The sequence below is a fragment of the Artemia sp. Qi Xiang Cuo genome, chromosome 14, assembly GCF_049724085.1.
Source record: "Artemia sp. Qi Xiang Cuo chromosome 14, ASM4972408v1, whole genome shotgun sequence".
Lineage (NCBI taxonomy): Eukaryota > Metazoa > Arthropoda > Branchiopoda > Anostraca > Artemiidae > Artemia > Artemia sp. Qi Xiang Cuo.
In genome coordinates, this window is record NC_142807.1 from 44,323,099 (window position 1) to 44,339,941 (window position 16,843).

At 37.1% G+C, this 16,843-nt stretch overlaps 1 protein-coding gene across 3 annotated transcripts in view; it reads right to left on the minus strand.

Annotated features, from left to right (window-relative positions):
- Window positions 1–297: 297 nt before the first annotated feature.
- The window catches only part of LOC148944507 (uncharacterized), a 47,671-nt gene continuing 31,125 nt past the window's right edge, over window positions 298–16,843 (minus strand). For all 3 annotated transcript variants that reach the window (XM_089099737.1, XM_089099735.1, XM_089099736.1), the window contains 3 exons: window positions 11,765–12,558; window positions 7,756–8,070; window positions 298–4,382 (listed from right to left, as the gene is read on the minus strand). In XM_089099737.1, the coding sequence (XP_088955863.1) occupies window positions 3,894–4,382; window positions 7,756–8,070; window positions 11,765–12,558 (1,598 nt within the window). In that variant the 3' untranslated portion in view covers window positions 298–3,893. The remainder of the gene's footprint in view (window positions 4,383–7,755; window positions 8,071–11,764; window positions 12,559–16,843) is intronic.

Sequence of the window (16,843 nt, forward strand, 5' to 3'; positions counted from 1 at the left end):
TGTGTGTTGGCCTATGCGTGACTACCTGCCAATAGCTGTTGGCCCTATATAGGGGCAATATGAGTTCTAATTTGTAATGGAATGATCCCTTTCCACTTTTTCATAATTATTTTTACTATATGCCTTGGTTGAAGCAAGAAAAAATAAAAAAAGAAAATCAATTTTTCGTAGGGATCAATGGTAGGTAAATAGCGATAGGGTCGTTCCTACCAAAATGTTGGGGGGGGGGAGAATCAAGGGATTTTACCGGCTGTTTTTTGTCAATAATTAGCATAATGTCCCTGTCGAATACAACACGTAAAATCACCGCACGAGTCGGTAAAACCGCTGCATTTACCAACCGAGATTCAGACTTCGGTACATGTTATGTCACGATTTTAACGCTCTTTATTTAACCAAATTGAAAATTTCTGTAGATTGATGAAAATTTCTCGAAATTTCGAAGTTCAAAATTTCTGTAGATGACATGTCAGTATTTTCGTGGTCTTTATTTAACCAAACAAAGAATTTTAGTGGCGTCGGAAAAATCATGGCGCTTTGCTTCACGATTTTACCAACTTGTGACCAAAACATGGGGGGCCCCCTCCTCCCCTCCATACGTGGCGGCCCTGAATAGCGATATCTATCAATAACGAAAGCACAAGAACCTAAATATTGATAGCATTAAATCAAAGAACTAGCTTTTTATTCCAAATATGTATTTGTTTCGAGTTTAAGCAAACATCCCAAGTTATTAGGGCATAAGAAAGTTTGTATAATTATAGAAAAAGAAGGAAAACAACTTAAAAATGGGGTAATTCTGATGAAAATACGCCGTCAAATCGGGCAAGTCTGAGTACCGTTGAGCCGATATCAGGAGCCACTATAAAAAGAAATGTTTGATATTGTATTTTTCCCGAGAACAGATGTGTATTTTCCTTTTCATTATTACTTTTTTTGTTTTAACCAGGAGTGACTGTATTGACCTAGTTAATTTAATTAAATTAATAATCAATATTACGCAGTAATGTTCGACACTTACAGCCTTTCTCAATAACACCCATTACTAAAAACTCTTATTTGATTTTCTTAATCTTTGTTTCAACCAACTACTTTGAATCGCTTTACTTTTTATAATTACAGAGTCTGAAAGTGCTCCTATATCAGTTGATACTGTTAAATAAAGCCCATCCAATACTTCGGTGCTCAATAGAACTAGGAGTTCCTATCCTATCTTTCATAAGTAGACTATTGTTTTGTGTATTTTTGTAATTATTTTAATTTTTTCATTTTTATATACTATTACTTTACTTTACCTTATTTTTGCATTACCTTCCTATAAATATTTTTCTAAATGTAAATATTTTTCTAAATTTTTATAAATGTTTTGTGTATTTTTGTAATTACTTTACTTTTTCCATTTTTATATACTATTACTTTACTTGACATACTTTTTGCATTACCTTCCTAAAGATGTTTTTCTCTAAGCTTTGCAACCTGTCAAAAACCAGACAGAGAGCATTGAAATATTGACTATTTTTCCGTAAGGTAAAATGTGATAAAACAAATAACAAAAACTTTCAACTAAAAGTAGAGAGCGAATTTAAAACTTAAAATGAACTGGAATTATTCTGTATATAAGGAAGACTATCCCCTCCTCAACTCCTCGCTCATTAAACTAAAGTTTTTTAGTGCTTTGAAAAACCTTCTTCTCCCAATCCAATGGCTCTTGTGTTTCAGTAAATCTTCTAAAAAAAAATAAGACAAAAAGTCAAACTTCAGAGCAAAGAGCAAAGGAGTTAGATCCCTTCATATAAAGAATAGATATAAAGAAATGAGGAGACAGATCCCTTTATATAAAGGTTAATTTCTGTTCCTTTAAGGTTTCAAACCTGCTCCTTACTTTCAATTGAAAAAAACTAGTCTTTTAGAATTTAATTTCTGATTGTTCTCCAAATCATGCCCAGGTCTAACCAAAATATAATGTGGGGTACCGGCCCCATAGACCAGTGTGATCCCCGAAATTATTTAAATAATTCCTACCCCCCATACTATTTCTATATTTGTTTAAGGCTAATTGAGGGTTAGCAGCTGAGGTATTAAAATGTGTTCTTTTAGGCAAAACAGGAGCAGCTTGCACTTTTGATTAGGTACTTTTATAATGGGAAAATGAAAGAAAGAGCTTTTGGTTAGTGGCGGTTCTAGCCCAGGGCAGGGGGGAGGCAGCTGCCTCCTAGTTTTTCTGACATTCAACATTAAAATCCTTTTATTTTATATTTTTACACTCCTATGATATACCTCCCCCCCTCTCCGATTGTGAACAAGAATCGCAACTGCTTTTGGTTGCTTTCAAGTGGAGAAAGATGATGGAGAAAGTCTGTCAAGGTTCACTGATCATCAAGTAAGGAAAAATGGGATCAGCTGGTCAGATTGTGTTGCACAATGCCATGATTGAGTCATTTTCATGAAAGGCCACTTTTCACGTGTATAACCCTGTATTATGACGAATGGCATCTTTCTTCTTCATTCTTCAAGAGCTAATAAGCCAAGAGCTTACTCAAAAAGCTATTGGCAGAACTATTCTTCCGCTAGAGAAATCATCTAATACAAGATTGGCATAGTATACGTCGATCACTGAACAAACATTTGAATCGGTACAACTGTATTTTTGACCTTTTTACCAATTACCAGAATATTTACTAATGGGGAATCGTCAGCTTAGGGCCAAGGACTCGTTGCCGGATTTCCAATATTTGAATTCTTATTTACACACCATCCAGAAAAAAATTGTGTGTGCCAAAAACTCTCTTTGTGACCAGCTAGAGCCAGTGAGTCTAGCTTTTTCTAGAGCTACTGGTCTTATTACAGCTACATGAGATGAAACTATAGATTGCGGAATGACGAAGGTTTTGATCACATTTTCTAGAAAGCAAAAAAAATTTGATTTTCTTTGCTCACTGACAACCTTTTGCAAAATTTGCTGAATTCCAATTCTTCACGTAAATGACCAAAGCGTCCACAGCCGTGGCTTCCCGCTAACATGTTTTTGTAACAATGTCGAGTTTGGCCCCAACCCATCTTGCTGGAGTTAAAGACTCAATTAAAGGAGCTTTATGACGGAATTGTTTCATTATGAAAGACAAACTGCATTGAGTTCGAAAGCAGCCTCAAGAACGCTCTTCCATTGTTGGAGTCCATCTCTGCATTTATGCAAAAGAAATGACTTCTTCTTACCCGTTTACTAAATGTAGACTTTAAAGCACTTTGTGAAAATTATCTCTTAAACGTTTGTTTACAAAATAAGACAAAATATACTTATCATTCAAAATTTTACAACTTGAAAATCACTCGTGAAATTCTTCATCAAAATTTTATACACTGCTTGTCATTTAGCTTAAACTGAACATCCAGTCACGGAAACATGTAGATACCATTCGTAGAAGATATTTAGCCGTAACACCCCCCCCCACTAAAAAAGAGCTACAACGTGCTAAAAAATGAATATATTACCAAACAAAAAGTACAAGTAGGATCTTCTTCAGCACCCTACCACACATCTTCTTGATGATGGCCTCCCAGCCCTACCAAGAAATGACGCATCTACGTTAAAAGTTCTCTCAAGAGACTCTCAATTTAAATAATCCTTGTATGTATTCCATCTGCTTAGACCATTGAACTGAAGGCTTGCCGCAAAATGTAGTGGCATATAATGCAACACGAAACAATATTTCCCAAGTTTACTTCCTATTAAAACATCAACTTTAAATTAATGTTACAGGTTCCCCCAATAGTCAACTTAAACCCCGAGCACTGGAAAAATTTGAAGCCAAGTTTCGGCAGCAATGAAACAAAGAAATAATAAATAACAATGTTACACAAGACAAATTAGACTGTTCATCAAGATAAGTTGAATTCTAAACACGTATCAAATCAAGTGCAGCTTTGAAAATTTCCTCATTTCCTTCCGTTTCAGGCTTGTGATACAAAATGGATCTCATTTCCGCATCAGCTCTTGAGCAGAGAGCTCCACTAAACCCCTCACTTCTACGCTGTTTTGCTTTCAATGCAATATGCTCAAATGCAACTGGATGCAATAACTTGTCTTCACCCATTAACTTTGTGATTTTATCAACCGTTTCACGTGACAGAAACTGCGTTGCAACTCCAATACGAGAAAATATGGCACCAGTTTGCCATCTTTGTCTAGAAGGTGTTGGCTTTGTCTCTTGAACTAATTTGGCAGTATATAATGATTTCCAATCAACGTCCATCGGATCAATAGATGGCTCTAGAAGAACATCACTCTCAAGTTCGTCATCGGATATCTGTTCAAAATCCATGCTCTCAAGCAAATCATCTTCATTGCCAGGAGTTACAGAGCGTGCATCATCGAAACATGCTGTCTGAAAAAAAAGAATAATAAAAGATAAACAACGTAAGGCCAAAACGGACAGATAATTGTTTTACCAAAAGCAGAAAAAATATCACGCTCCATCCCTCAATCATAATACTCCATAATTATAATGTCAAGTTTTTGAGCGAATACAATGGTTTAAAAAACCTACGTTTTTCTGGAGCGGAGGGGGATTAAATAACAGAAGCCGAATTTTGTTTTGCACCACTGTAAGACTTACAACTTTGCATATGATAAAATTTCATCCGAAGCTTCCTACAGGTTCATCCACTGACTTATTCAGTATTCTGGAGCAACACTCAGTCAATTTTTTCGATTTCTTCCCTATGATGCCGATTTAATTTATCAGAACAGGGTAGCAAGGGTCTAACCTCTGCTGTTTTTACGGGAGGAGCGGTCCTCAGACTGGACTGATGAATCTAATATTACTAATTTGGAAAGCTGCGCATGAGTTTGGCCAAAAACGACGGTTTCCCTGAGCCAGAGGCTAAAGTGTGTAAGCTGAAGTAGATTTACATTCTCTACCAGAGGACCATACGAAGTTTTTCTGCCAAGCATTCGCTTCTGATGTTTCTGCTTTTGAAGGGAAAGCTCTGTCTACGTAGGCAAGGAAGCAAACACCAGTTTCGAGTTGAAGAAAAAATAAAACCTAAAAGAGCTTAAGATATGCGATGTTTAGCTGGCCCAATCACTAAAATATTTTTTTAAATAACAAATAGAAAAATTCCGACATCCAAACAAGAAACAGCTTCTCACGTGTCCGAAAGTGCTCTTATAAGCTTTTCTGTTTATGATTTCAGATGAATTTGTTTTCAGCGTTTGGGACTGAGGGAAGGAATGGTATCACACGTGCGTTCCAAATTTTAAAAATCATCTCATTGCCGAAAAAAATGAGGCCTACCCTTTGATCATCCCTTATTAATGATTTTCGAAAGCAGGCCCATGGAAATAAAATCAACTTTGGAACGCTTAGATACAATTTTTTAATAACACCGTTCAATGGTCCTAGAAACTGTGGTAAAAGTGAAAGGCAGTAGATACATCATTATGAACACTTCGGAGGGCCAAAAACTTTGAAAAAAGATTCAGAATTACAGCACAAAACGAGCTAAGTCTTACTTCGGTGCAAAACTGAGCCAAGTCATGAAACGGCACAAAAACAAACTAGAGCCACAACGTAAGCCGTTGTGCCTCCGCTACTTCGGCAGGTTTTTAGCTTCTCTTCGGCAGGTTTTTAGCAGTAGGATCGGCTCGTTGCACTTCGTTTGAACCTGAGCCGCAAAAGGGTTTTCAATATGTATAATTTAGGCTACAAAGTGGGTCTATGGACCCTTCATCGACCCGCTCTTCCAGCCATTTCTTTTAACAGGAAGGCAGGTCGTGTTCGGACTTTTTTGAAGCAGAATCAACCAAGAATTTTCAATCTGCATTATTGGTGGTACAAAGTGAGCCTGTAGGCCATCCAACGCCCCCTAGGAGTATTGCTTCTTGTTAGAACCAGAATCATGCATTAACTTTCAATATGTATGATTAGATAACTAAAGCGGGCCAGTGGCCCCTCTGACACCCCAATTCCTTCCACGGCCAGTTTATTAGCAGATCGGTAGGCATGTTGCACCTTGTTTGCACCAGCTTAAATTCTGTACGACTGGATGACTCAAGTGGGTCCGTGTTCCCTCTACCACCCACTCAACCCCAACTGTTTAGGAAAAAGATACCAAATGACACCAATTTTACCAGGAATCATACAAGGATTTTTAATCAGTAAGACAAGAGGCATTGAATGGGCGCATGGATCTCGAAAGATCTTCTCCCTTCTACCATTTTTTCAGACTATATGTTTGGGGGACCAAACTGGGACCACGGTCTGTTCACCCCTCCCCCCTCCACACACAAACACACACACCGAACATTCCGAAGATGCATAAGCATGTTCCTATCTTCTTTGAACCGAAATTACAGCATGATTGGAGGCTTAAAATGTACCCACAAACTGTTCAACTAGTTCTGATCCATAAAACAGTCTATCCATACCAGTCTATATATATATATATAGTTTTCGGCAGAAATCCAAGTATTTTGCACCTTGTTTGAATGGGATTGCGCAAGGATTTTAGATCTATGTTATCGGAGGCATGATGCGGGCCCATAGTTCCTCTAATATCTCCCTACCCCTTCCTCTGTCAACTTTATAGCAGAGTCAGGTATGATGCAACTTGCTTGAGCTGGAACCACACAAGGATTATCAATTGCCATGATTAGATTTCTTTCACCTAGGAAAGGTGATCCAGAGACCCCCTATAATACCCCTGCCAACTTTTCTATGCAGGGGAAGGCACAGCTTGTGTGAACCAAACTCATGCAAGGATTCTGTAACCTGTATAATTGGAGGGGCATGGTGGGCCTATGTCCCCTAAAACCCTTCTACCCTCTCCCAGATTGCTTTATAACAGAAAGATAGGCATGTTGCATTTCGTTTGAACAGGAATCACGCGATAATTTTCAATGTATACCATTGGAGAATTAAATTAGGCCACTGGTTCCTCCAACACCCCTACCTCTTTACCGATAAATTTCTAGCAGAAAGGAGGTCTATTACACCTTGCTTAAATAAAAAACCTATAAGGATTTTCTACTGGTCTGGATTTACATTTCCATTTGCATTCAATTGAGGAATAAAAGTTCTTTACCAACAATCGTCTTCCTACCAATTGTTTACGAAGAAGGTTGGTATGTTACAGTATTTAAATATTTCTGAGAGATGCATGGCATTTCCCTTCAGAAATAAGGTCGAATGACTCCAAAGAGTCCCTAAGATCCACGACAATTGAAGGATATCCTTTACTACTGGTACAGCAGAGTTGGGCAGAACTTTAAAGTAGCTACACAAGAAAACTTCGTCCCAAACAGTGGGTGAAACAGTAAAGGCTAATGCCCAATTCAAGGAAACTATGGGAGCCAATCGAGATCGACAAAGAAGAGGACAATGTAAGAATATAAGGTAAGAGATGTCACCTCAGGCGAACCAAGGCCCAATTTCCTCCCAACACTCTTTGTATTGACCCGCGGCGTCCTATTTGACAATCTACCAACAAAAAGGGTGGCGAATAGAGTTGAAGCTTTCCAAACCCTATTTCCAACTCTCTTATTGCCCAATCTCGAAATCTAAGCGATATATTTGCATGGGTGTTTAGTTCGTTTAAAATCTATTCTTGTCAGCTTAATTTTAATAAAGGTTGAATGAACTCTACTCAAAAGTTAAAATTATAATTTCAGATAATATAGTCCATATGACCGAACTCTTATTCAATAAATATGATATCGCAGTCATCGGCACTCCAGTCAGTTAAATAAAATATTACCTTTGTTTCTATGGTTGCTTTGGAGACTATTGGTTCTTCTACAGTCGTAGTAGTTACTTGTGTCTCTTGACTCAAGATGACTCCTTTTTCCTTAATTTCTGTCTTCCCCAGGAGATCTTCTGCATCATCACTGAAGTCAGAAAAATTATCTTCAAATAGGTCTTCTCCAGCCTGCTCGCCGACTTCAACTTCTGATACGTCACCTTGTTGTGAGCCCGCTTCAACTTTTTCTTCTTCAATTGGGGTGCTGACGGAAGATGCTTCTATATTTTCCAGACGTTCTGCAGCTTCTTTTTTCTCCTTTTCGTCATGCTCCTAAGAGGAAAAAGAAGTTGAACTAGAAAGCGGATGAAGAAAGCAAATCATTGATTGATGAGTGTTGAATTAGCTTATACAGTTAAAAACAGAAGTCTAAAAGGATAAATTATCAGATAAATTTGGTATCCTTTTAAGTAATTTCTCTCTCTCTTTCTGCACATTATATCATACTGCCCCAAAACTTCAAATTTTCTACACAAATGAATCGGAAAGTGAGAAACACTTCTCTTGTCAAACTTTCCACGCAAGTTGCAATTGCAGAGACGTATTTACTCGTAATGATCAGAACTTCATAAGCTCTTTATGGAACATATATAGGTAGAGGCTACTCCAATAATCCCAGATTTTTGGGCCAAAGTAAGAAATTTAAGTTCGTAGACCTTGCTTTATTGTTTGCCAACTTCGGTACATTTGTTTGTTCAATTTTTTTTTTTTTTTTTTTTTTTTTTGTACTTCGACGACTCAAGCAGTTAGTCTCGGTGACAGGTTGCAACCCAGGTAATAGGAGACGAAAAAATGTCTGCCCGCTCCCAGGTCTAAAAAAAACGAGCCACAATATATATAGTCGCCTCCTTGGTGTTCCAGGAGGTCTTATGTCTCGACCAAAAATCCCCCTAACCTAGGCTTCTCTCAGTTTAATCTGGACCAGGGGCGTCGTTCGGGGGGGGGGGGGGGCAGTTATTCCCGATAATTTGAAAAAAAAACAATAATATATTAAGTAGCTTTAAAACTGTTACTCATTTTAAGGGCCAGATTTGCTCTTTATTTTGAGCAGATACTTTTTTTAATTGCTCATTTTTAAGAAAAGGAAAACGAGAAAAATGACGGTCCAGCATACTTCATAATATGTTCCACATTAATATTTCTCCAAATATACTGCCTTTGAAACCTTATCATAAAAGTAAAAATGTGAGCCAGTTAATGGCAAAATTTAAAAATGTTCCGTGCTTCAAGTTTCGCCATATTTGCTCAGGTCAATTTTTTCCTTGATATTTAAGGTGCTTTTACCTCCTAAAATCTATCAGTTCAAGATGAGATTTTCTTGTTTTAAAAGTTTCAAAAGAGGAAATGAATATGCCCTCTACATCTGCAAATAGAACAGAATTAGAATCATTGAAGAATAAGAAAGTAGATTTACAGTGAATACGATTTCCTGAATGAAAAAGAAATCATTGAATTTAAGGTTCCTGCCGCAATGATGCCAAAAATTGTTCAGATTTTCTGGATATTCTTAGTCAAACAATGCCCAATGGATAATTTAATAATTCTAATTTTATTTTTCAAATACTTTCAAGTGTAAAACACGGCCGCTATTTAACGTGGGCAATATGTCACAATACAATGTTTCACAATCTGGGTAATACTTTGTCTGATCCTTTATCTTTACTTAGACAGCACTATTGCGCTGCCTATAATTTTTGTTTCGTCTTTGGCCCGCTAATATCAATGCTATTTCTTAATATAAATCGGCAAACCCACAAATAAATCAATTTTTAAAAAAAATCATAAATAATATTTCAATAAATCACGTATATTATAAGTTTAGTACAACAAAATAAACCTCACAGAGTCAAAATCCATTCAAAATTACGAGCAAACAAATATCGCGACACCTTGGGATATTAGAATAGAGCTTGTTTCAATTATGAAATTGAACCTCCTGTGCTGAGCGTGGGGAATGGGGGAAGTGGAGGGGGATATGTACTGCAGCATTAGTGGTGAATCCGGCTGAAAAAAGTCGAGTGTAAGCGACATTTACCTTCGCGCACCCGAAACCTTCTTTACGCTATTCAAATGTCATCTACAGCAGTTCATGGCTGACACTTTCAGCAAAAGCCGAGCACCAGCACTTATATTTATGATTGTTTAATGAGTGTTGATAGCTTATAATTTATTACGCAATGTTTTTAAATTCACCAAGTAACGTGTTTGTTAAATAGTTACTTTTCTTCACTACCGCTGGAATAGCAGAGGAATAGCACCCTCTTGCTCCCTTCTCCCCAATAAAATACTGTAATTGCGTCCCTGATCTCGATAGTCGATAGTGGCGCAAGGGATGCCAGGTCTAATTGGGACAAAAACGTTCTATCACTTCTACCTATAACACTAAACAAAATAATTTGATGTACCATATACCAGGAATGACCGTGTAGGGCGTTTGAAAATAAAATAGTTTTATTATCATTATTATGAATGAAGTTTTAGTATTTGGCCACATACTACATGTAATTTTTCCCATTTTTTTAAAAATTAAATCCTCAAAAAAAAAAAAAAAAATCGTACAAAAAAACTTATGCTTGTTCTCTCTCTGAACATAAAGCAGATCTTAGATATTTTTGCCAGGGCATGGCCAAGCCATTCACTTTTAGGAGAAGTTTAGAGAAAAGCAAGTTACAATCCACACCGTGTTTTCTTCTTTTTCCATAAAGAGGATGTTGCCTTAAAGGCGTAACAGCAGTCTTTTCAATCAACAACTTTGAGATCTCAAAATATTTTAGCAGAATTAATGTGATATCAAAGGCCTTTGGTTCAAATGATCCGTACGCTTCCATTTGACTATGTTCGCTTTCATCATCAACTGATGCCACTTTTTGTCAACTTAGGTCAAATTCAGACACGTTAATCTCGATTTCGAGAAAGTAATCCATTTGAGACAGCCAAACGTCCAGGGCTAAACGGAAAGCAGGTCGTTCAAGGTTGGGGTGGAGTGTGTCGTAAAAAAAGATTTAAGGGAACTGAAAACTTCCTACGAGGGTGTAAGAGGGAGGCTTCGAATAGACTGGAATAGAGGCGGAGCATGCATAACTGTGTTGGCCTCAGGCGGCTTGGTGCTGCTGTGAGCTGTTAGTTGTAGTAGCAGTAAGCGGTATATACGCCAGTTTTTACTGTAAAATATACTGATCAAACTCCTCCGCATTTTTCATTTGACCTAACCTTTTATAAATAATATCCTTCCTGTAAACAGAGACTTCACAAAAGACCTTTAAAAAAACCAGGTACAAAGCAATAAGCCACTAAAAAAACAACAACAAAGAAAACAATATATTCTATCTAGAGGAACATACCCCAAAGCATTACGATAAGAAAACTTACAACGTGTGGGAGTGGGGGAGGGGAGGGTAAGAAAGAATAGTCAAATAACAAAAAGCTGATACAAAAAGCTGTATGGAGGAGGAGGGAACCTGACAGTTCCCTCCGCCTGCGATTGCGCATGGACATAGCTGATTTTCTTTTTATTTATATAACTTCAAAAAAGCTAAGGATAATAATAAAGCAGCAATGTCCGCGATAACCAATATAGTCTTTAGTAACCACTGTTGGTAATTAAAGCAAGTAAAGTGGTATTAAAAGAATCTATATAAAATAATAAAAAGGACCGAAAATGTAGACTAATTGAAAAGTTTAGGAAAAAAATAGTATAGTTATTTAAGTGTGGTGATCCGTTATTTACGAATAAAAAGGGAGTAGATGAGTCTTTCTTTCTTATTGATAGACTTTGTTCTCGTTTTACCCTTGAAACGATTTAATTAGTACGGATACCAATTTCCATTTATAAGTCTGTTTCTTTTTTTACGAAATTTTTAAAGAACAAAAAACATTAATGTAGATTAAATCCCCCCCCCCACCGCCGCCACTTCACTAATTCTTTCTAGTAAATATGCATGACTTAAATATGTAAAAGAATACACACCTTTAGAGTTTCCTCAATTTCTCTTTCAATCTGTTTTGCAGCTTCATTGTCATAGGTAACTTCAAACTCCGCATCAGCACCAAATCTTTGTTCATCTTCATAGCTTCCTCGCATTGGCCTACGAGCTCGCTGATCAAATGGCTGACCTCTCCTGTTTCGAAACCTATCACGACCTCTTTGGCCTCTCCTCCAATCCTCAGGATACTCTCGTTGGAAATTGGAAGACTGCCAATCAACCCCATCTTTTCTAAATGGTCTTGATTTCCAGTCACTAGGTGCTGGTCGGTTGTACTCGTCTTGCCAGCCTCGATCTCCCCAGTCTTTCGTTTGGACTCGTCTATCCAAGGATGGATTACGTTTCCTATCATCTTCAAAGCGTGCAGGACTTCTGTATCTTTTATCAATAGGCTCACGAGATTCAAATGGACGCTTCTCATAACCGGAACGTCGATCTTCAAATGCAGATGTTTTCGGGTGGCTAATTTCTCGACGTTCTACAGAAGTTTTGCGAGGAGGTGTTATACGTTTTCTTTCATCTAATTTGGAACTAAAGCTTTTAGAATCATAAACTTTTTTTGTATCATAATCTTTCTTGTAACTATATTCTTTCTTCTTAAAAGATGGGGATGTGGAGCGACCTTCAGCTCTTTTGGGCGTTCGCTGTCGAGAGGAGACCTCTTTCTTGGATTTAGATCTTACTTTCTCTTTGGCTTTCTTGACACCCTTTCCTTTGCTGTCAACCTTCTTCAACTTACTTTTGTCGCTTTTTGACCTCCGGCGATCTTCTTCTGAGTCTAAAATAAAAGATTCTCATTTCAAATACTAGGATTTTTTATACAACCTCTCCTTTTACACTTGTGACGTGTGTGACGGCATTTCAGTTTTTATTGGGAGAAGAGAGACAGTTTACTTCTTACCTATTACTCCTGGTGTTAATTTTTTCTCGCGTTAAGAGGTGTTTAATGGTAAAAGGCGTTAAGGTAAAAACCTGTCAATGGAAACTCCTTAATTTTGATCTCTGTCCATTTGCAAAATTCCCCCCCCCCTCCCATCACCCTCCCGTCAAGAGCAGATTGTTGGCGTAAAACTAAATAAAGTAGGTTTAAGCCTAAAGCCTCAAAAAGTACGCTTATTTTTTTTTTGTTTTTACTGTCAAAATGTTTTAAAAGGGAACCGGTGAATAAAACATACGGAAATGTCAATTCACTATGTTGGTAGCACACAACAGTCACTTGGTGTGCAGCGCTTATTCTACCACTATCGACATTTGCTGTAGGATAATTAGTTTTTTTTTAAGTTTAATTGTCGCTCTTTACTTTCACTTTAACAAACTTGTTATCGTTGTTTTTTTATTTATTTAATCTTGTTTTAAGACACAGATATTGAAATTTCAACTTCACATTTACAATTAATGACCGCAAAAAGTCATTAACCTATTTACAGCACTCAAAAGTATAAGTGCAGCAACACCCATATGATGCTAATAAGATTTTCATACTGTACTTTACTCGAAATAATGAGCTAAATTAAACTTAACTTACTCATTTAAGTTGAAAGGGGTTCAAATACGAGAAAAAGCGTCGATACTTAAAAAGACAATGGCCAAAACCCTACCAGACCTTTGTCCATAGTCCTCAAATATTAGCAGAGCATAGGTGGATTAAATTTTCAAAAACCTTTTTCACACGTCAGAGCTCGGGTGCATGAAATTAGGTTTTCATGCATCCGATCATTGAATCATCATTGATGAGTTGGAGGAAAGTTGTTACAGTCCTCCCCATCAATTCGGGCTTCAACACAGTGTCGATTGCACAGTCGCTTTGTCACCAGTTGCGAATACACTGATTGTTACCAATTCTTCTTCTTCCTTTTTGGTCTTGGCTAAACCTGACACAAGGTGCACTTTCAATTTCACTCTGTTCATGTCACTCTGTTGATCCAAGCTGTAAAAAAGGGGAGGGATCATCCCGCAGATAGCCAGTATTATTTTACTCGAACCTTAATATTCGTATCAAGATTCCTCATACCAGCAATTGTCCTCCTGTACCTATAAGAGACATATTTATGTTCGAAAAGGAGCTAGGCAGGGGTGTGTCACTTCTTTCAACCTGCTTGACAATTATGTTTGAACGCACAGGAAACCCTTCATCTTGTGATCTCAGCGGTATCAACATATTGTTTTTTTTCGTATGCTGATAATATCCTCAACCCAAGTCGGACTATTGAGCGTACTTCAGAGATCTGTTTCCTCTTGTCTTAAGAATACTATAATTTCGGCCTGGAATTGTCATGATAATTATTCATCACAGACTATATCTCTTGGTACCACTGTTATTAAGGCCATTGGCAGTATCTCATATCTAGGCCTTCCTATCGGCACCGCTTTTCGCCACACTTGTAGTCTTCTGATCGCTCACAATTCTCGTCAAACACCTACCCCCTAAGCTCCAATTGTTTCGAAAAACTTCGTTACAACCGTTTCTACCTCGACAGTCTTTACAACATTGTCGCGCTGCCCCATATTCTGAATTTTATGCTTTTCTGGAAAATTTTCCCTAAAATGACAAAGAAAAAATCCGTTCCACCTCCTTCGTTTCACCAAATACCTGTTTCATATTACTACCATGGACAGGCAACTCAAGATTAACTAGCAAATATAGCATAGTCGACCTAGAAATTACAGTTTCAAAACTAAATGAACAACATTGCAGGTCCTTCATGGTTTAGAATTCTTATTTGATTTATTTGTGATTTGTCGATTTATTGCTCTTTTTGTGCTATGTCTTTTCCTCCGTTTTCAGAGGGTTTTCAATAAAATTAAATATTATTATCTGTTTACTCAATTTTCAATTATAGTTTTCAAGCCCCTATTTGACTTGTTTTTATCTTTTTGTGAAAGAAATACAAATTTAATCATTTATACGTTCTGCATAAGGAATAGTCCATATTGATACAACATACATTTCAACCCCATTTCGCAAAAAAAAATAATGAAGCTAATGCTTTTTTATTTTAAATACCTGGACAGAACTAAAAACAAAAATAAAATTTGATTCTAAACAATGTACAAAAAAAAATGTTGTACAAAGATTAGTAGACTTTTCATACAGTTTCGTTATTTTTTGTCATTTTTTTTCCAGAATTTGTTCTTTGTTTTTTACTACTTCACATGATTCGATTCTAGAAATAATTACAAGTAAAAATGACAAGAATAGAGAAAGCAACGTGGAGAACAAAATAATGCAGATTAAAAAAAACCAAAAATATTTTTTTTTTAATAACAAAAATAACGCGAAATAAAAACAAAAACGAAGGAAAATATTCTAGCGAAGGAATAGATCAAGGGGCAATTAAAATGAACAAATTACAACTGAAAATGAAAAGAATAAAATAACGTCAAAACCCAAATGAAAAATTCGAGTTTTGTTGAAACAATAAAAAAAATTTGAAACTGGGTAAGAAAACATTTGTTTTGTTATTTCGCGTTATTAGTAAATTTTCAAAAAATAACTCAAAAAACAAAATAACACAAAATAAGTTAAACGCTTAAACTGTGTAGGTTACTAAAAGAGGAAGGATTTACATCATGCTGAAAGAGAAACCAGACTTGTCTATACACTACTTACCTTTCATGGTACAAACATGTTTAAGTTTTCCAAATAAAAGTAAATACGGCCAGTAAAACAAGACGGATGGATATTATCCTGTTGCGACTTTCTTTAATTTTTTCTGGAACCAGAAGAAGATCCGTCATGTCAAGCGCTAATGGATGAAGGGTTGACTGACGTTGTCCAACATGATATGTCAGCGGGTGCCTCTCCTGCAGTTTTCAGCAATCCTTATCCAACAACACCAGTGTTGGCGGAAGCCACCTAAAGGATCCGAATTAATTTTGGATATCTGTCAGGGATTCTTTCTCTGACCACCAGGTCTCCCATTTCCAAAATGGAAGAGGGCCATAGGTGAAGACATAGAGGGACACGGTGGCAGGTTAGTCGGCGTAACGTGTGCCCAAGGAATTTTAGTCATTGTTTTTACACAATTACCGGGAGGGGGTCGTTTTGGGCACAGCCTCTTCGAATTTCGGTGTTTAGTATGCGAAACCATCAACTGACATGTAGGATATCCCTAATGCTACGATGATCAAATGCTTCAAGGAAGCGAGTTTCTTCAGTGTCTAGAGACCAGATTTAAGAGGCGTACAACAGGATTGATCGGATATTTTCCTCATACCCGTTTCATCTTAGTTTTTAGGCTGATCTCACGCCTTCTCCAGAGGGACTTGTTACTACTTGTGAATGTATATGTGTAACACCTTTTGGAGTTAGGACAGAACCTAGGTAAAAGTAATCCGAGTCCGTGACGGTCGGTTCAGAGTTGTAGAGTTTCTATTATTCAGGCCATCTAAGGTTGATTGCTTTGGTCAGTGTGTTGTTCATACTAGTTTTAGACAGACAGCAGATTCTTATCCAATACTTTGTCCTTTCATTAAAGGGGTATCTGAATTAGCTCTGCTTTGCAACTTCTTCTACTGCAAGAACCAAATTTCAGTTTCTTTGATGTGGATCATTTACCCACTTCCCAAGACAAGTATAATCCAGACTTAATCCACGCCAGCAACCACGTACATCATAACATTATCAAAATTAATCGTTATCATGAAATCAAAAGCCTGTAATGTTATCAGAATTACCAGTGACAAGTGGTATGATCAAATAGTTCGTGGTAACGAACTGTAAGTAAGGAGCGACGCGGCTCAATAGTAAGCGAAACTCTAAAAAACGGACTTTTGAAATCAATAAACATATCCAAAGAATCGGCTTATTATGCTGAGTCCAAATATATTAGAAATCATTAAGCTTAGTGTTACCCATAAAAGGCTACGATCCTGAGAAAATTTGCCTGATTTTCAAAAAAGGTGGAACCACCCCTAAAAGTGAAGGAATCTTAATGAAAATCGCAACATCAGGCCATTTGAAAATCACAAATTGCCTGATTTTCAAAGAGGGGGGGGGGGGAAACACCCTAAAAAATTCAAAGAATCTTAATGGAAATTGCACCATCAAATTCAGCGTATTA